General features: G+C 37.8%; 1 protein-coding gene across 1 annotated transcript in view; it reads left to right on the top strand.

Annotated features, from left to right (window-relative positions):
- The first annotated feature begins 19,535 nt into the window (after positions 1-19,535).
- LHX5 (LIM homeobox 5) overlaps positions 19,536-21,371 on the top strand; it is a 30,318-nt gene continuing 28,482 nt past the window's right edge. The window contains exon 1 of the mRNA XM_075567895.1: positions 19,536-19,708. Coding sequence (XP_075424010.1) covers positions 19,536-19,708 — 173 coding nt within the window. The remainder of the gene's footprint in view (positions 19,709-21,371) is intronic.

The following is a 21,371-nucleotide window of genomic DNA, read 5'->3' as shown; positions in this document are numbered from 1 at the left end:
ACCCTTATTATCATACAGACAACCCCATAATCTCAAGAAAATGATGGTGAGGAGTAAAGTATTCAATGGTACAACTAAATGCAGGACAAGACCATCCAGGATGCAAGATCCAAAACATGTTCAATGCTCTACACAGGGGGTACAATACAAATACTACACAGGAATCTGGAGTACAAAATCAGAGGGAGGTTCACCTGTTCCTCCAGCAATGTCATATACCTCATCATGTGCATGAAATGCCCAGGGGGCTGCTACTACATAGGTGAGACGGGACAGGGGCTAAACAAGAGAATGAATCAGCATCACCACAGCATCCCACGCGGAACAAGAGAAAGTCCTGTCGGCGAACATTTCTCAGACTCTGGGCATAAGATGAATGATCTAAGGGTGGCCATACTCAAAGGTAATCTTAGAACACTGAAAAAGAGATGGTTTCATGAATACAAATTTATGCAACTGTTCGGGACACTTAAAGGTGGCCTAAACCAAGACCGCAGCTTCATGAGTCGCTACCCTGACACAAGATAACTCTTTTCCCATGAGTGCTAAAGGCCCTGTGTATACATACTGCGCTATATGTATGCACACACCGCTGTCTCTTACACATACTAATGCTCAATGTAATTCTATCCCTATATACCAATAGGGACCACATAGTATATACACACATTAATAGTAATGCAACACCCTCTTACATTTCTACACCTACCCACACCATTGGTATACACTCCCAGTCCACATACACCTTTTTGTAAAGCGCTGTATACACTGTGGGCACTTCATAAATTTATATTTACACACACATACCTACATACACATACAGTACACATACACATACTCTTACATCACTAACATTCAGGGCCCATTTAACACCTTAAGTCATAAATCGCATACTGCACAGGGGGGAGGGATAGGTTTCAGTCACAGATACATTCCAAGATGCACTGTTTTTAAGTAAAAAAAACGCTCTTAATTTATCCATTGTAATACTGTCAGAAGAAAAGATCAGTGTATCTCGAAAGCTCGCACAAATAAATGCATTTCGATAGCCACAAAACGGTATTGTCTATTCGTTTTTATATATATATATATATATATATATATATATATATATATATATATATATATATATAAGTCTGACGTGGACGTATTAGTATATCATTTTGGAAAGTTTATCCTGAAAATATTTCTATATAATGTTTGTTAGACTAGTTATAAAGTGTTCTGCATTTAACACAGACCTGCTTCTCACAGAGGTTAATGACCCCTCTAATGTAGCACGGTTCTTTCCTGTAGATAGAAAAATAAAGGCCTTCACAGCAGACCTTGCTATTACTGTATATACACAGTACCATTATCCTGTGTGTGTGTTCTATAACTCCTTCTTATTGCCCACAATACATACCCACTCCCCAGGCTGAGATGAGCAGGTCAAAGAGGCAGACAGGATATAAATGGTCTTTATCTGCCATCAATTTATACTATGTTAAAAACTATTATACAACCTTCTAGGCTCCAGAAACACAAGGAGAATTTTATGAAGCTTTGTCGTAGTTTAGATCGATCTTTACAAGGAGTTAGAATAAGCAGCCAACATTTAAAATCAACTTTTGGCGCCAAACGTTCTAGCAAAACGGTCCAAATTGTTCCAAATTTGCTGTTTGGCTTTCTACATTTTTTTTTAATTTAAGTTCCAAAGCGAAAGATATCAGAATTGAATCAAACATGCCACAGCCGTTGATTTTTTTTAGTGTTATGCAAACTTCAAAAAGGGTGAAATTCCCAAAGTTTGCAAACACGTGCACAAAGTTAACACCTCATTAATTATGAGGTTCCCTTATGTCATTAGAACATAATCTTTTATTATATATATATTATATATAAAATATGTAAATATGTGTGTAAATATATATACATAAATATATATTCAGACTTAGGCCACGCGTATAGTGCCCGCGACGACGCGTGACGTCACTCATCGCCGCTAGTGAAAGTTGTAATTCGCTTTGCGGTGGCGTCACGTGCGACCAGGCCATTGATTGGTTCAGGGGCTGTCACATGAGGCGACAGCCCCTGAAAAATCAAATATTCCCGGCTGCAAAAAATTGCGTCGCCGTCGCGCTTACTATAAGCGCACGCGGAGGCGACAATGCATTTGTTTTCAGGCGACGTCGCCATCGCCGGCACTATAAGTGCAGCCCTAGAAAGAAACGTAGAGATGTTTACCCTGGAAATATTTGTGAATGTGAAGGGAAAAGGTGTGTGTGTGTGTGTGTGTGTGTGTGTGTGTGTGTGTGTGTGTGTGTGTGTGTGTGTGTGTGTGTGTGTGTGTGTGTGTGTGTGTGTGTGTGTGTATAGATAGATAGAGTAGATATATGTGTAGATATGTTTAGAGCAGAGCTCCACTGTTGAATTTCTTGATAACAGATTTACTGCATGTCACATTACTGCTGTGTCTATGCACCTATTATTAACTATTATTCACCTGTTATGTATCTCTCTGTTTATCTCTTACACAACCTCTCTCTTTAATTCCTTTTATCGCTACCTCCCTCTCTCATTCTCACTTTTCCCAGTCTGTCCCTGTCTGTTCTCACTCTCACACCCCTTCCTCTCTCTGATTCAGTCCCCCCCCCCCCCTCTCACTTTGCTATCTATTCTTCCCTATCAATTTTATCTCAATTTTCCCATTCTCAGACCATCTTGGTCCTTCCAGTTTATGGGCTTGCAATTTCTCATTAAATTCAGACCCCCCTCTCTATTCAATGAGGACAGATATCAGCCAGCATTACCTGGATGTCCTTAATACTCAGGCAATTTATTAGCAGCAACACTGACCTCTATTTGCAAGTGGTGTCCTACTAACTCAGTACAACAATGCAGATCCAACAATAGACGGAATAGATGAGAAATGCTGGATACAGTCGCTACTAACCCCTTCCATGCCAGAGAGACCAGTAACTCTCTGCACAGCCTTGAAATACTAGAACATGCAGCCACAACAGTGGTACAACCGCTGATTTAGGGAAAGATTTAATTTCTGACTATTCTCTAAATGCATGCCCATTTTGTGTTATAAATGTGTAAATTATATATATATACATATATATATAAATCATTTTTTTTATTTTTTTTGTGAAAGTTCCGTACAAGGAAAATAGCCAACCCTAACCACTTTACCCATGCAAAAACGGTGCACTCATATGTATATCAAAATATTATAAAAATGTTTTATTATTGAATACAAAAAGGGAGCATTTTATTGAAATAGAACAATAGATGGGATACACATTTAAATTTTTTTATAAAAATACACGGCCTGTTTATATATATATATATATATATATATATATATATATATATATATATATATATATATATGTGTGTATGTGTATGTGTATGTGTATGTGTATGTGTATGTGTATGTGTATGTGTATGTGTATGTGTATGTGTATGTGTATGTGTATGTGTATGTGTATGTGTATGTGTATGTGTATGTGTATATATATATATATATATATATATATATATATATATATACTGAGTTAAGTTATGGTGAGTAAAAAAAGTGACAAAAACCCTCCACAGCAAAGCAAATATGCAAATGTACATTTTTTATATATATATATATATATATATATATATATATATATATATATATATATATATTCAACAGTACAACTGAATGCAGGACAAGACCATCCAGGAAGCAAGATGCAAACCCTGTGCAATGCTCCACACAGCGGGCACAATACCAATAAAATATATATATATATATATATATATATATATATATATATATATATATATATATATATATATATATATATATATATATATATAGTGTTGGTGTGTTTGTGTCTTCTATAAATTCCGGCAAAATAAAATATTTATCAAATGGCATTAGACGTATACCTTTTCAAGCGATCAACCTGTATATATATATATATATATATATATATATATATATATATATATATATATATATATATTATAACGCAAGTGTCAGCTGGCACTCCACTGGTAAATCCATACAGGTAGGTGTTTGTTCCATAAATGATTGATAAACATACGATACCGTTTTTACGCAAAATCAGGGACAGCACTCAGGTAAGTCAGGTGAAAGAGTTTTGTATTGAAACAAAATGACACTGGAAACCAACGTTTCGGTCCAGTGGGGCGCACCACCTTGAGAAAGGTCCCGTTTGTGGGACCGAAACGTCGGTTTCCAGTGTCATTTTGTTTCAATACAAAACTCTTTCACCTGACTTACCTGAGTGCTGTCCCTGATTTTTCATAAAAACGGTATCGTATGTATGTACAGTGTGTGTGTGTGTGTCATCCATGTGTAATTAAGAGATTACAGCACTCTGTGTATCTTTTCTTGCTAGTGTCCCTTTAAAATGCCACTTTAGGTGTGATAAATGAAGTTTTCATCTGTAAATTACATAGCTCAGAGCTGGCTGGATTTTAACTCTGCTGTTTGTCGTCTGGATTTAATTGATTAATGACAATTTTCAAGGGTTGTAATGAATGCATTGTCCAAACACAAGAAGTCCACACGTTTTGGTTAAATTGTATTTTCTTTCTTTTTTTTTTTCCTTTTTTTAAAAAGCGAAAGGGAGAGAGGGAGAAAAAGAGAGAGAGAGAGAGGGGGGGGAGAGGGGGTGGAGAAAGTGGGAAGGGTGGAGAGAGATGAATTCAAAGAGCCATATGGAAACATTCGAATAAGGAAAAAAGTGAGAGAGAACGAAAAGGATGTGCTAAAAAAAAAAAAAAAAAACCCATAGGGAAACGGAATGAAAACATGAGATGGGAAGAGTAAACATGGAGAGAAAAAAATGAAAAAAGCAGCACATGGAGATAGGTGAAGATGTGACAAGAAAGAGAAAGAAGAAAGCAGTTAAGGAGAGATGAAGAAATGAACAGAAGATGAATTTGGGAAATGAAAGAGAAAACACTGCACATATGTATTCATTTGTAACTCCTAAAGTGTTGGAGACGCCTGCCACACTAAGGACAGGGTGAGAAAACAATGCTTGGAGCTACTAGTTACAGGTGACAATAGAGATGAGGTTTCAGCACCTAGGACAGCTCAGATGGTGCTGAAAGTTTCTCTTAATGATCTCCAAAGCCCAGTGTCACCATAACAACCCTTACCACTTTCTTGGAGCCACTAAACTTGCACCCTACTGCCCTACAATTGTCATTGCATTTGCATCAAGAGATGTCATACATTACATGTTTTACATTAACAACAATAGTGATACATAGGCAATCTTAATAGATCTTACATTAAGATATCATACATACACGACCTTACAATACAAGACAAAACTTAACTTAAAAAAATAGACATACACAAATGCATAGCAACATTCTTTTTTTCGAGTTTGCTAATAAATGTTTAATGCATTCATTTATACTAGTTTGTGTATTAAAAAAACCCCATCAGATCTTAACTCTTTTGCACCCAGAGGTAGGTGCTTGCAATGCGTTGCAGGTACCCCCTGATACAAAGGAGTTAATGATTTTAAGAGGAGCCAAGCTAGTAAATCGAGATCTTTAGTTTCCATCTGGATCTGCTCAGATGATAATATTTGCCATGTGGGAATGGTGTGCCTGAGCTCTTGGCACTGCCATCCAAAAACATTGATGCACAGTAAACACTTAATCTGGCATTAGAGAGGGTGGGTGAAGTTACAAGGATTTGACATGGACTCTGTATTTGGGGTTGAACTCAATAGGAAATCCATCTGCTGCTTTGGAATACTCTATACAGGCATTTTATTCACAAATCAGGCAACCAAGACAGCTATACTTTTATAAATAGTGTGTAGAGATAAAATGTAACACGGATAGTGCAGATGCAGGCAGAAGAAATGGGGAACCCTTCCTTATATATTTAGAACATACACACACACACACACACACACACATATATATATATATATATATATATATATATATATATACATACTGTACATACATACAATGATTTCACCTAAGCATTAATATGTTAGGGGGTAAAAATGATTGTTGATGTTGCATGTCTCAGTGCCACTGAAAGGGATAAGAAAGATTATTGCTTTAATCCTTTTAAATAATTCTTGTAATATATTCAATCCACAGACATAATATAAAGAAAACACAGGTTAGAATAGACCAGCAAAATTCTATTTATTCATGAAATGGCATGTCCATTTTAATGAATTAAACAAACGGACTACTTTGGAGCAAAGCAATTATTTTTAATAATACATAACCAATCTTCTTCGTCTTTTTTTTTATTATAAATAAGTAAAAATTAGGTTTGGGAGACCCATCTAGCGAAAGTTCCCATCTTATTTAAAAAATCCTGTTTTTTTTTTAATTATTATTATTTTTATTAACCCTTTCCTTGCTGGAGAAGGTAACAACGTATTGTTCAGATAAATATCTATTTTAATACATTCAATATAGCTGCAGATTTCGCTGAAGCAAACACACTTTTAGTTTGGGCTTTAATAGGGGTTTAATTGACAAAGGAAAATATACTTGAATGTATTGATTGCACGAGAAATATGAAACAAGACCAGGCTATGGGTAACCCAACTAGTGAAGTGGGTTACGATCCTATCCATGCTATGCTCAGGTTAAATGAAAACCATGTAATCAATTCACGACACAGGCACCTATCAGAGAAATTCAACTCGTGATCAACCAGGCAGTGACAGGGTTACAATCATATCGAAGGTCCAAATTATTAAATGAAATTAGCTAAATACATCCAATATACAGGAGGGGGAGGGGGGAGGACAAATTAGTATTAGGATAAAGATTAAGGGTCTTTGTACTGCCTGAGACATGGAGCATTGACTTAGCCTTTTTGCCATCAAAGGATAATAAGATAACCCTCTCCCGTGTGTGACTCGCCTGTGCCCTGCGCCTGAAGGATAGATATGTACTCCTGGCTTCTTCATTCTGCTTTTGGATGCAAATTCCCTTTTAACACCTCCTAAACAAAGGCAAATGAGGGCATTGCATTGCCATATCAACACATAGTCACCCACAGGGGAGGCAGTCACAGTCACTGAGCAGCAGACAGGGAGAGAGAATGTGAGAGAGAGAGAGAATGAGAGAGAGAGAGAGAATGACAGAAGGGAGGAGAGAGAGCAGATAGAAAAGAAGAAAAGACAAATAGAGGTAAGGTAGATGAAGAAAGAAAAACAGGATGAAAGCAAAGAAAGAAGGAATATGCAATCGAATGATAAAGGTGTGCTGGAGAGATGTGGGGGGGTGTATTTTTGCTAATGTTTATTTTTTATTTATTTATTTTAAATATTACAGTTGTTAATGTTATTATTATTTTCAGAGGAAGGCAGACAGAGGAGAGATGAGATGAAGAAGAACCCTAGAAAAAGAGGAGTGGGGAGAAAGTGTATAGGAAATCAGTTTCAATTATTCCCATTTTAAGGAGTATCAAGAGAGAGAGAGAAAAGTACCCTTTTTTTTATTGCCAATCCTACAATAGATTAAGGTTTACATGATGTGTGGATAATTGTTCTTCTTATCAGGAACTGAAATATGAAAATATTATTGTTTTCACAGCAGTAAATTAAAATAACTTCCATAGCTAGAAAAAAGCTTATTAGTTATCATTTAAACATATGAATAAATAGGCATCTGTATTTATGTAACACTGAACAAAACATGCTGGCATACACATTTTATAACACACCGAATTCGGAAATGTAATATACATTTCGTCACATTTCTTGAATAGATCTAACCAGACTATCCTTTCTCCTATTTAACATACACTATATCCAAATATTTTCAGCTAACCAGACTTTAGATATTATTTTAGATTGCGAGCTCTGCGGGACAGTGTTTCCCTCATTGCACTGCTTTTATATAACCTGCATTGCTGTTGTTGTTATTAATGTCGCTGTTAACGTTACTATTATTTACTGATATTAATGCATTGCAATAAAAAAGAAAATGGTGAGAATGTTGTGGCTGAAGAAATAATTACCTGTTTTGACTTTTCTTGCGTTCAATAATAAATCTTTGCAAATATGTCACACGCAGCAGACTAAATATCTGTACAGACTACATTATATGTACAGTGATACATTGTATCAACACAGAGTTTGTGCAGCTACAGTATGAATACAACACTGACATAATATCCCCCAAGAACAGTAAGTGGATCCTGAGTCTCTCAATCGGATGTATGAAAAAGTGGAAACCGTTGTATAATATATATATGTGTGTGTGTGTGTGTGTTTATGTATATATATATATATTCACATGAATCTGGTTATAAATAGTTGTGTGTATATATATATACGTTTATTTCTATCTATATTTAAAAACATAATTACATAATGTATATCTATCTATACACACCACACACGCATTTGATTTTATATATATTATATATAAAATTACGTAAGTCTATATATATTTAACTGTGTGTGTATTGTCTCCACTTTATTTGTTATGTAGAATTGTTTCTAAAAAGAAACTGTTCTAGTTTCCTGATCTTCCTTTCCTAGGCTAAAGAATGCCCCCCATTAATGAGGGAATTAATTAACTAGTTTAATGGACTCGTGGCTCCCTCCTCACCTCCCCCTCCCCTTTCTCTCTGCATATATTTCTTTAAGGCCTGGACACTCCGTGGGCAAACAGGGGGGGGGGGGCTGTCACACACCCCTCTCACAGTCACTGCCCCTCCTGCTGCTTGCTGGAGACTCTCTAAACTCGGGGGGCTCTCCAGCAGGGGAGAGGGTTAAACAGAGGAGGGGAGCAGGGGGCTCAGGAATACACACACAACATTACAAGAGCAACAATTACGGTAGATTATGTATGTAGAAGTAAACAATGTTTGTGTAGTTGTCTATATGTTAGACTGCATGCTGCCTACAGTATGTCATAGCTCTTCCTCTCCCAGATAACTCACACTGTATGTAGTTCTATCCTATCTACTCTCTTGAACTATCCAGGTTAATAGGTTTCCTTGCTTGATATGGAATTTACTATACATTGCAGTTTATAAACACACTATACTGTCCATCTATATCCATGCATATTTTTTTACATCCATATTTTTTAATTGATATAAATGTAAAACATGTAATATAAATGATCACGCTACACTTGTATTTTAGTGAATGTATTAACACTTCACAAGTGCATTTGATTCTGGGGGTATAACAGAATTGCCTTTATAATCCCTGTTGTAATCCGTGTAATCCATATGGATTATAATGAGCTATTGGGGGATTTGTCAAAGTTTTAGCCGATTTTTTCTGTAGCACAAGCAATGCAAGACATTTCATTCATACAGATGGCTTTACAGCACAGCTTCACATATTGGTATTAGTTATGAGAAATTATTAAAATAATACTTTATATTTATGAGGGCTCATGTATATATGCAGTATAAAGATAGAGAGATATGTAAATTGTTATTTAAATATGTGTTGACAGTGTGTGTGCACACACAACCCACACACACATACATTCTCTCTCATAGTTACATAATAGATGAGGGTGGAAAAAAAAGACATGTCCATTGAGTTCAACATATGTTACATTTAGGACAACACATACTTATCCTATATTTGTATTACAGTATATTGATCCAGGTGAAGGCAAATATTTCCATTGATCTCTCCCTCTCTTTTCCTATTTCCATCTCTCTCTCCCTCTCTCTCTCTCCTCACTCTCTCTCTCATATTTCCACCCTCTCTCTTCTATTTCCACCTCTCTCTTTTCGATTTCCACCTCTCTCTTCCATTACCACATTTCTCTCTCTTCTATTTCCACCTCTCTCTCTCCTTTTCTCTCTCTCTCTCTCTCTCTCTCTCTCTCTCTCTCTCTCTCTCTCTCTCTCTCTCTCTCTCTCTCTCTCTCCCTCCCTCCCTCCCTCCCTCCCTCCCTCCCCCTCTCTCTCTCTCTCTCCTCTCTCTCTCTCTCTCTCCATCTCTCCTCTCTCTCCTCTCTCTCTCTCTCCCTCCTCCCTCTCTCTCTCTCTCTCTCTCTCTCTCTCTCTCTCTTTCGCTCCTCCCTCTCTCTCTCTCTCTCTCTCTCTCTCTCTCCTTCTCTCTCTCTCTCTCTCTCTCTCTCTCTCTCTCTCTCTCTCTCTCTCCTCCCTCCCTCCTCTCTCTCCCTCCCTCCTCCCTCCCTCCCTCCTCCTCTCTCTCTCTCTCTCTCTCTCTCTCCCTCCTCCCTCTCTCTCTCTCCTCTCTCTCTCTCTCTCTTTCGCTCTCCCTCTCTCGCTCTTTCACTCTCCTCTTTCACTCTCGCTCTTTCTCTCTCACTCACTCACTCACTCTTTCGCTCTCGCTCTTTCTCTCACTCTTTCACTCTCTCTCGCTCTCTTTCTCTCTATCTCTCTCTCTCTCTTGCTCTCTCTCCTCCACCAGTGCAATATTTTCCGCATGGCTGGAATCAAAGAGAAGAAGGTAATGATCCTGCCAGCAATTTAAATTTACAATTTGTAACGCAAGCCATTGAGAAAGAGGAGGGAGCCCAGTGAGAAGGAGCTTGCTGTGTTTGTTTAATGTTAAAATAGAACTATCAGGGAATCTTCTCTGAGCTGAGGAAGGGGAATTAACCCATTACCTGCCAGACAGAGAGTTAAACTCTTCATCTGTAGCCTCTTTATAAATGTGTGTGTAGGTCTCTCTCTCTCTTTCTCTCATATATATATATATATAGTGCAGAATAAATGAGTTTCTTCAGTATTCGGTGATACCTTTTTTATTGGACTAACAATTTATGTCAATCGCAACTGGACTAACACGGCTATTTTCTGCTTTATATATATATATATATATATATATATATATAATATATATATATACATACACACACACACACATACATATAACTGTTATGGCATGTTAGTATACACATTCAAATATTATATTTATATATACATGTTGTTTTATATATATATAAGATATATATATATATACACACGACACACTATTTTTAGAAAGTGGTCTATTTTTGTAAATGTAACAATCCCATCATTTCTCCCTGATCATGTGTAAATGCCTTTAAAAGAGCAAGTGTATTTACATATACATTTCCCACTAGCAGTATAACACATTTTCATATGATGTGTTTGTAACTGTAACAAAGCAAACATGTCATTTTTCAGTGTCTTTTCAATGACTGGCTCAGAATCCACTGTTACTCTGTTAATTTGTATTTATCAACTATTTATATGAGTTCCCTGACAAAGACAGAATTAATTAGAAAGCACAGGGGATGTATAGGACTCAGATGATCGTAAATAGATCACGCACTGTTCAATCTGTAGCTTCCCAAACGCCTTCTGCTCTCTGCTTATGGAATCCAGGCTACATTTGACATTTTAGGAGGAGTTACAGGCCTTATAGACTAAATTATTATAAAAGGGAGGATGTAAGTGTTTCATTCCCCATACAGAGCATTGCAGGTAAGTGAAGCGGTTATAGGGTGGATGGTATGAGGCCTGGAATTGAAGTTTTAGTATTTATAAAAAATAAAAATACAACATTCAGTGCCAGGCCCACCCTCTGACACACTAAGGGTTAACCCTAGAGTCATTTGGATGGCCCCATTGAAGGTACCTGAATTAATGTGCGAATATCACACGTTGAAAGTCAGTCTCGTGCATTGGAGTGCAGTCTCACCCTTTAAATGCTAGTCTCGTGCATTGGAGTGCAGTCTCACCCTTTAAATGCCAGTCTCGTGCATTGGAGTGCAGTCTCGCCCTTTAAATGCCAGTCTCGTGCATTGGAGTGCAGTCTCACCCTTTAAATCCCAGTCTCATGCATTGGAGTGCAGTCTCACCCTTTAAATGCCAGTCTCGTGCATTGGAGTGCAGCCTCGCCCTTTAAATGCTAGTCTCATGCATTGGAGTGCAGTCTCATTCTTTAAATGGCACTCACATGCATTGGAGTGCAATCTCACCCTTTCCATGTCAGTTTCATGCATTGGAGTGCAGTCTGACTCACTCAAGAGCAGTCTCACTCTTTGGCAGGTTTAATCCTAATTTTCCTGTGTATATAATATGGCGAGGAGCTGTTAATGTTTTGGTAACAATACAGTAACCTCCATTTGCTTGAGTGAGAGCCACTTAGTTGTGTTCGCTGCTTCCCACTATATTAAATAGGGGACCTGGAGTGAGTGTTACTCAATAATTGTACCTACTGTTTGGACTCAATATCAAAAAGTCTCACTCATCTGTAGATAGTTTTACTCATTTGGAAAGAGTCTCACTCATTCAAAGGCAGTCTCACTCACTGGAGTAGCTCTCACTAACTGGAGTGAGTCACTAACTGGAAGGCAGTCTTACTCATTGGAAGGTGGTGTCACTCACTGGAGTAACTCTCACTAACTGGAGTGACTCACTCACTGGAAGGAAGTCTTACTCATTGGAAGGCCCTGTCACTCACTGGAGTAACTCTCACTAACTGGAGTGACTCACTCACTGGAAGGCAGTCTTATTCCTTGGAAGGCTGTGTCACTCACTGAAGTAACTCTCACTAACGAGTGAGTGAGTGAGTCACTCACTGGAAGGAAGTCTTACTCATTGGAAGGCCGTGTCACTCACTTGATTAACTCTCATAAACTGTAGTGACTCACTCATTGGAAGGCAGGCATACTCATTGGAAGGCCATGTCACTCACTGAAGTAACTCTCACTAACTGGATTGTCACTCACTGGAAGGCAGTCTTACTCATTGGAAGTCTGTCTCACTCATTGGAGTAACTTACTGGAGTGAGTCACTCACTGGAAGGCAGTCTTACTCATTACAGTGAGCCTCCATTCAAGAAAACACAGCTCCACTCATTCTCAGCCTCATTGATGTGAGTGAAGAATTAGCCCTTCAGAATGGACTTTCCTGGGGAGCTTCCACTTTTCTGCCCTTGTTAGCCCCATCGCCTGACCAGGAGCCCCGCTCAGCAGCTGGCAGTGAAGGGGTTAGCAGGGAAGCAGAGCTGCTGGTGTTATCAGCAGCCTGCAGATCCCGATTACCCACTCAAGGGTGACTGCAAATGTATTTCCCACATTACCAGTCAAAATAAATAATCTGTGACATAAAGGCAATCTGACCAGGGCCTGCCTGTGATAAGATGATGGGATGCAGAGAGGAGCCTCTGCTTAGGGCTACATAAACTGGGGAATTATAGGTGAGAATTGTATGATATATATATATATATATATATATATATATATATATATATATATATATATATTGCACTGAGTATTCCTATGTATGTGAGTATATACATTATACATTCATCTGTGCAAATATATGTGTGTATATATTTATATATATATAATAAAAAATGTATTATTGATTATTAAAGCTTGGCTAACACGGTACTGATATATATATATATATATATATATATATATATATATATATATATATATATATATATATATATATAAAACGCAGAAGATAAAAAAACAGTTCCTATATAAAGCATTCAAGCTGAAGAAACATGAGATGGACTTTAATAATAACGAAGAAAAAACAATAAACAATTCAAATATAAGTGAAACAATACGAGTTGCACAAAATGCAACTTACCTAGCAAGGTATGTGATCTGGTGGGCAAAGATAGAAAAACATAACCCTTATTGTATTGTATTGTAGGTCTTTAGTTATATAGCGCCATTAATGTACATAGCGCTTCACAGCAGTAATACACGTGACAATCATATAAATGACAATTAATATAAATAACAGGTCATTAATAAGAGAGGGAATCAAATTGCCAAATAGCAAACCCATAACAAATACTATTGTAAGAATAGTTGAGTGTCCAAATCCGGCATAAGCTTATAACACCGATATTCTAATGGTACACTCGTGATGCTGTTTACAAGTAACAGTTCGAAAAATGGTGGCAATGTATAATGTTCTGGTATAATCAGTAGCGAAACAAATGTGATACTCATCAGGTGCAAAGTGTCCTCCGTTATTTTTCTTCAACTTGAATGCTTTATACAGGAGCTCTTTTTTCTCTTCTGTGGTTATATATTATTCTGGTCCTTTAGCTCCACCAGAGGTTATACCTATACCTGACTATTGGTTTTCTGTTTTACTTTAAGATTTGAAATGGTGAATCGATTGCGGCTATATCTGACATTTATATATATTAGGTACACATACCTCTTCCCCTCCTAATACACAGATATCAGGGACACATACCACTTACCCCCCTAATACACAGATAGGGACACATGCCTCTCACCCCCTCCTAATACACAGAAATCAGGGGGACACACCCCTCACCCCGTAATACGTAAACATCAGGGATACGTACCCCTCACCCCCTCCTAATATGCAGACATCAGGGGGCACACCCCTCACCCCCTCCTAATACACAGAGATCTGGGACTCACACCCTTCAAACCTAAGACTGGGTTTGATAATAGTAAATATAATTGCTTATAATATTGTAACTTAACCCCAAGCCCCTGTGGCACTGCAAGGGTTAAAGCACCCTTCCCACTTGGCAACCAATAAGGGAGCTGGCACTCAGCCACCTCATAGCTTTTAATGGGTAATTCATCCTGGACGGTAGGTAAGTGCTGCTTCCCACCCCGGATGACAAAATGCAGCAGAGATTCCAATTTTGTAGGGATTAGGGCTGAAATAAAAAGGATATGTTAGGACTATAATTTAAAAGGGCCCACAAAAAATAGATAATGGAATCATTATGAATATACATATATATATATATACTAATAACATTTAGATGGACATTATACTTTCATTGTAGGAACTTGAAGGCATTAACTCTTGCTGTTAAAGTGGCGATCCAAGCGGCACTTTAAAAAAAGATATATATTTTCTTTGTTTTAATATATGCAGCTTTTGATTGCCTTTATTGAAAACTAATTACCTAAGCTGACAATTGATTTGGTCTCCCCTAATCTATCAGCAAAATCCTGCTTCCCAGGGTTCACTAAATGGCCGCCTTTCAGTTTCAAGCAATCCATCAGTCAGTGTAACTCAACAGCTACAATGTATTCTTACATTAGTAATGTAACATTATCAATTGTTACAGTTTGCAGCTGAAACTGGCAACAAATTATCACAAATAGAAAAGTGTTACAAACAGGCCTGCACAACTCCAGTCCTCGAGGGCCGCAAACAGGCCAGGTTTTCAGGATATCCCTACTTCAGCACAGCTGGCTCAATTAGTGGCTCAGTCCTTACAAATATCTTGCACTGCTGGGGAGGTGGGCTAAAACCTGCTATAGAAATCAAAGGATCCTCAGTATATTAACTCATAAAAAATGTCATTAAAAGTTGAATTTATAAAAGAATGTAGTAAGTATTATCGAATACTACAGAACTGATTTATTTATTGTTTTTAAACACACATGTAGGCTGATGCATGAACTGCTCCTTTAATTTGTAATACTGTGTCAGTTTTGGAACTACTCCACTAAAAAAAGGGGCTCTCAACTCCAGTGCTCAAGCCCCCCCAATAGGTCATGTTTTCAGGATATCCCTGCTTCAGCACAGGTGGCCCAATCAGTGGCTCAGACTGAGCCATCTGTGCTGAAGTAGAGCTATCCTGAAAACCTGACCTGTTGGGGGTTCTTGAGGACTGGAGTTCAGCACCCTTGGGTTAAGGGGTAAGGCTTTGTCCCCGCTGGCGCTGAGCGCTCATGCTTGGTGAGCTCTCCAAGCATGAGCGCCGGGTGTCCTTAAAATTTTCGCAAGCGCTCGTGGGGAGGGGGGGGGAGGGTGGAGGGGATGCTGCAGGGGAAGCTGAGCGTGCTAGAAAGTTTCAAAAATTTGTTTACCTAAGCACCGAGTGCCGGTGAGCGTGTGTGCCTGCGCATACGCATGCGCGCATCGCATGAGCAGGGACTTGCATATATATATATGCAAGTCACCTACGCCAAGCGCCACCCGCTCAGCGCTAGCGGGGACGCAGCCTAATGTGGAGCTATGCGATATGGGTATAATTAGGTAATCAAATTAAAATCAGAAGCATAAGTATTTGTAAGTCATTTTTGGAAAGAACACCCTGGAAATGTCTTTTAAATTGTGCGGTGACGCTTAGAATGAGTTCTTTGTACATTATCTCTCTCTTATTCTTCCCCTTCTCCTAACTGCTTCTCTGACACAGACAATGAGGCTCCAAGCTTTGCAAAAAAAATGTTTTTTTTGGGGTTGAATTGACGCAGGAAACCCGAGAAATATACTTTATGTGTCCCTATGTTTTATTTTATTTCTGATTTTGTGCCTTAAACATCAAAAATGTTTTTGTTTTTTTGTGTGCAGTTTATTGGCCCCCAAATCGTATGCCAAGTTGAACGTGGCATAAATTCTGAAACGGCAGCTTATATCGGTAGCGCAGAATTAGACATAGCTATGTATCAACGGAATTATTTTTTTTTTTTAAATTCAAGTTTTGTTTTTTTTTTTTTTTAAAGAAAGAAACCTATCAAAATGTAATCCATTAAACATATCACTGAACTTAGGTCACTTTGATCCTATAATGGTTTACATAGTTACATATAGTTATATAGTTACATAGTAACATTTAGTTACATTTAGCTACATATAGTTACATAGTTACATATAGTTACATAGTAACATTTAGTTACATATAGTTACATAGTTACATAGTTTTGTATAGTTACATAGGTTTATATAGTTACATAGTTACATATAGTTACATAGTTACATATAGTTACATAGTTACATATAGTTACATAGTTACATATAGTTACATAGTTACATGGTTTCATATAGTTACATAGTTACATATAGTTACATAGTTACATATAGTTACATGGGTTTATATAGTTACATATAGTTACATAGTTACATATAGTTACATAGTTACATGGTTTCATATAGTTACATATAGTTACATATAGTTACATAGTTACATATAGTTACATGGGTTTATATAGTTACATATAGTTACATATAGTTACATAGTTTTATATAGTTACATATAGTTACACGGTTACATATAGTTACATCGTTTTATATAGTTACATAGTTGCATACATAGTAGATGGGGTTGAAAAAAGACATGTCCATTGAGTTCAACCTATGCTAAATTTAGGCGACAGATACTTTATCCTATATTTTTCATTATAGTATATTGATTCACAGGAAGGCAAACAAAAAACCCCAGTGACATATCATCCAATGATATCTCATAAGGGGAAAATACATTCCTGATTTCAATAATATTAATCAGATGTCCAACCTTTTTTTTGAAGATAGTAACTCCCTTGCTGATCTCTCTCTCTCGACAGGGTTACTTAAAAGGGTCTTTTTGTTTCCAAAAAAAGAAAGGCTGGGTTCTGATGGGGGGGGGGGGGCTTCTATACCTAATCCAGTTTTTGCAAATCCAGTGCCTTTTTACAAGTCAAAGGAGAGTAGGAGGGAGGGCACTGCAGGCTCCTTTCTCTTGTCCCAAGCAATAAGGTAAATAAACTTGGTATTAACTGAACATAATGAATGGACAGCCCTTTGCATAACTAAGTTATAAGGCTGTTTCTCCTCCCAGTTAATAAATGCTGTTTACTTCCCAACATCAGGATAACGCCAGAAACTTTTTCCTTTTCTCAAGAGCTCAGAAAATGCTGCAGGACTAAAAAACCAACTGGGATTAAAAAAAAAACACACACACACACACACACACACACACACACACACACACACACACACACACACACACACACACACACACACACACACACACACACACTCCAAATTAAACTGTTACTAAGACAGTACACTTGAAGAAGAGACTTGTGAGGTTGGAAAGCTCGGTATATTATCATTTCTATTAACACTCCCTGGCACTGAAAGGATTAAATACCATATCAGAATCTGCAATATATCTCACTTTGGCAATAAACTGTTAGGGTTAAATCTACCTGGGTGCATATTATTAGTTTTGCAATAATAGTATTTTAAATCAGAATCAACATAATTATATATATTTTGCCGATTAGTGTTTTACAAACATATCATCATGATTGTATATATATATATATATATATATATATATACACACACACACACACACACACACACACACACACACACACACACACACACACACCATGATGGTGGGGTGTGTGTGTGTGTGTGTGTGTGTGTGTGTGTGTGTGTGTGTGTGTGTGTGTGTGTGTGTGTGTGTGTGTGTGTGTGTGTGTGTGTGTGTGTGTGTGTGTGTGTGTGTGTGTGTGTGTGTGTGTGTGTGTGTGTGTTTTAGCACAAAAAACACTTTTACAGCAATAGCATTTTTGTCTGTTTTTTTTTTAGAAATCTCTGTTGATATTTATCTCATTGTTTGCACCTGTTTTGCAATGTGTCTACGGTCATTTTCCAGCACGGAATGAGTTAACGGGACGGAAAGCGAGAAAACTGGTAATTCCTCTAGTCTGCATAACAAAGTTGACCTAAATTTAGGAGGGGGAAAAGGGGGAGAGAGAAAATGGCAAATGCCCCCAGTAGAAATGCATAGGGAGAATAGCATGAGAGGCATTGTCTTGTCATATACATTGCATACCTTTTCATTAGGGTTACCCCCTTTTGGGTTTATAGCCTAAGAGGAATCCCCATACACTGCTCAGTTTGTATTCTCCCCTTTTTGAATTCAAGGTGTATGTTACCAGACAAAGAGGGGGCATTTAAACTGTTCATAGTGATGCAAAAATGCTGCTTTTGTTCTTTTTAATGTGTTCTCTGTTGACACACAGAAACCGATCAGGTTACAGGGAGCTCCCCACCCTCCTCCTCCTCTTCCTCCAGTTGTTCTCTCTCTCCCCTCTCTACCTGCCCTTAAAAAACAGAAGAGACCAACACATCTAAAAGTCATTTATTTATCAACACTCTGACCATAATGGAGAAAGACTACCTACTTTATCCAGCCCTAACTCATCAGCAGCATCCCTGTGTCATCACAGCCCTCTGCTAATGCCAAGGACCATTCTCCAGCCAATCTAGATATGCTATAAATTAACTAGTCACCATGGCCACTGGCCTGTGATTGGCTGCTAGGTGGGCCTATGTGACAGGGGACGTCACCAAATCTGAATAAGGATGCGCGAATTACCAGGCTTGGCACACAAAGCTGATTATGGGGCATAGAGGGGGAGTGCAGGGAAGTGCCACCAAGAAGGGTCTGTAGGATTGTGTTCCACCCAGAAAGGAAGTCCCTGCTGCAGGTCCTCGGTGTATCTTGGCTTTGAAAGAATATACTGGTTAAAGGAATGAGGAAATAAAGCCAGAGGGGGGAGGGAGGGAGGGTGGGGGACACAGAGGAAGAGAAATCACCTGTCACGTTTCCATGCCCAGTGTTGGTCCAAAGAGTCATCCTTGGAGAAGACCCGATACTTCATAGCAACAACGGTGTTCCATTCATAACAGCTCTGTGGTGCGACCTCTTGAGACTCTGAAGCTCCAGCTGGTGGTGGTGTTTTTTTGGGGGGTCTATGTGGTTTTTGGGGTGGGCGGTGCTGGTGTAGGCGCTTGTGGTTGAACCATGATGGTCCATTGCGCTGGGTGTGAAAGGCCCATCCTGGACCGTTTTCTCCTCAATGTGCTGGACAGAGCTTGGCATGTGAAGTGTGTTCAGTGCTGTGAGTGCAAATGCAACCTGACGGAGAAGTGTTTCTCCAGGGAAGGGAAGCTGTACTGCAAAAATGACTTCTTCAGGTAAGAACCTGTTTTTTTTTTTATTTCCTGGTAATGGGACGTTTCTTTTAAGAACCTGTCAAAGGAACTCGCCACCCCCTTGGGTCTGTCATACAGGCATTAAGGATGTGATGGGGGCATCGTGTTGAAAGAGCCACCAAAAATCTTAATGACACCTTCTAACCCCCTTTGCTGCAAGGGGTTCAACACCAGGTATATCAGCAGTTAGGTTGCCACTGGAAAACCTTATTGGACCCTTAGCATCAAGCTAGGTGACCACCCCAACCTATATAAGTGCATTCTTAATTGAAGGCAATACCATAACTTAGTCCTTAAGTTATGTTAAGCGGTGTGTAATATTCTTAAAATATATCATTTATTTCTGGGGGAGATATTCATGCACCATTCAGCAATGTTACAGTATATATATATATATATATATATATATATATATATATATATATATATATATATATATATATATATATATATACATACATACATACATACATACATACACACACACACACACACACACACACACACACACACACACACACACACACATACATACATGCACTTTTTTAAATATGTATTTATACTGTATTATTTCACATATTTATGCATAACGTGCGGAGGAAGTTTAAAAAAAAGGGTAATGATCAACATACCTATCCATAGCAGGGGCTTTAAAAGAACCTTTCTATACTAAGTTCAATTTAGCTTCATTTAATTTAACTTTTGATTTCTATACATAATATAAACTAAATCAAATGAATGTACCCCTATATTTAACATATTAACACAAATGCATTGCTGTCAAATCCAGTTCCCTTTCTACATAGTCCTTCAGTCCTTGCGTGAAATGGGATTATATATATATATATATATATATATATATATATATATATATATATATATATATATATATATATTATATATATATATATATCCAGTATATATATTATTTAATTATGAATTTAATTTGTAAAAGATTTGTCTATATGACCATCTATGTTTAAGATGAAGCCTAACATCTCTATATAGCATAAAATATAGATAATATAATGCATATGTGTTGTTCCAACTACTGTGTGTGCATATATATAAATATATATATATATATACATACACACACACACACACACACACACAAACACCATCGAAATTAAGCTTTCTTTGCCTATATTTATCACTATTTTCTTCTCTGCCTTTCTCTCCATCCAACCTGTCCAGAACGAATATTACACCAATGTACCTGCTTTTTAAATGAATGCAGCACTTGTATACAGTATTAACCGGCAATGCAAATAAGGAACCCTTCATTTAAAATACAAATTCCCTAGTTGCAGTTCTCTCACTTCTTCCTTTGCTGGGGTCTGAATTTTTGCACATGAATTCTGTTTAAACAATGCAAGTTAAGTCAATTCTCGCAGCTCCTGTTATAACAATAGCAGGTTGCTTAGGGGGGGGAAACCCCCCCTGTAACATTTCCCCCTATATAAGCGACACTAATGCAGGATTGTTTAGGGGAAAATAAGGGAGGCAAATCCATGTATTTACCATCAAGAATGTGTCTCTTTGTCATGTTAAAGATAGCCCCAGCTCTGGATTCTTATTACTTTGCATATGTAATTGAGCTAAATCTGCCCATTTGTGCTTTTGAATATATACCTAAGAAAAA

The sequence above is a fragment of the Ascaphus truei genome, chromosome 13 (genome assembly GCF_040206685.1).
Source record: "Ascaphus truei isolate aAscTru1 chromosome 13, aAscTru1.hap1, whole genome shotgun sequence".
Lineage (NCBI taxonomy): Eukaryota > Metazoa > Chordata > Amphibia > Anura > Ascaphidae > Ascaphus > Ascaphus truei.
Note: the sequence above shows the minus strand (reverse complement) of the source record. Positions and strands in the feature narration are given on the sequence as shown.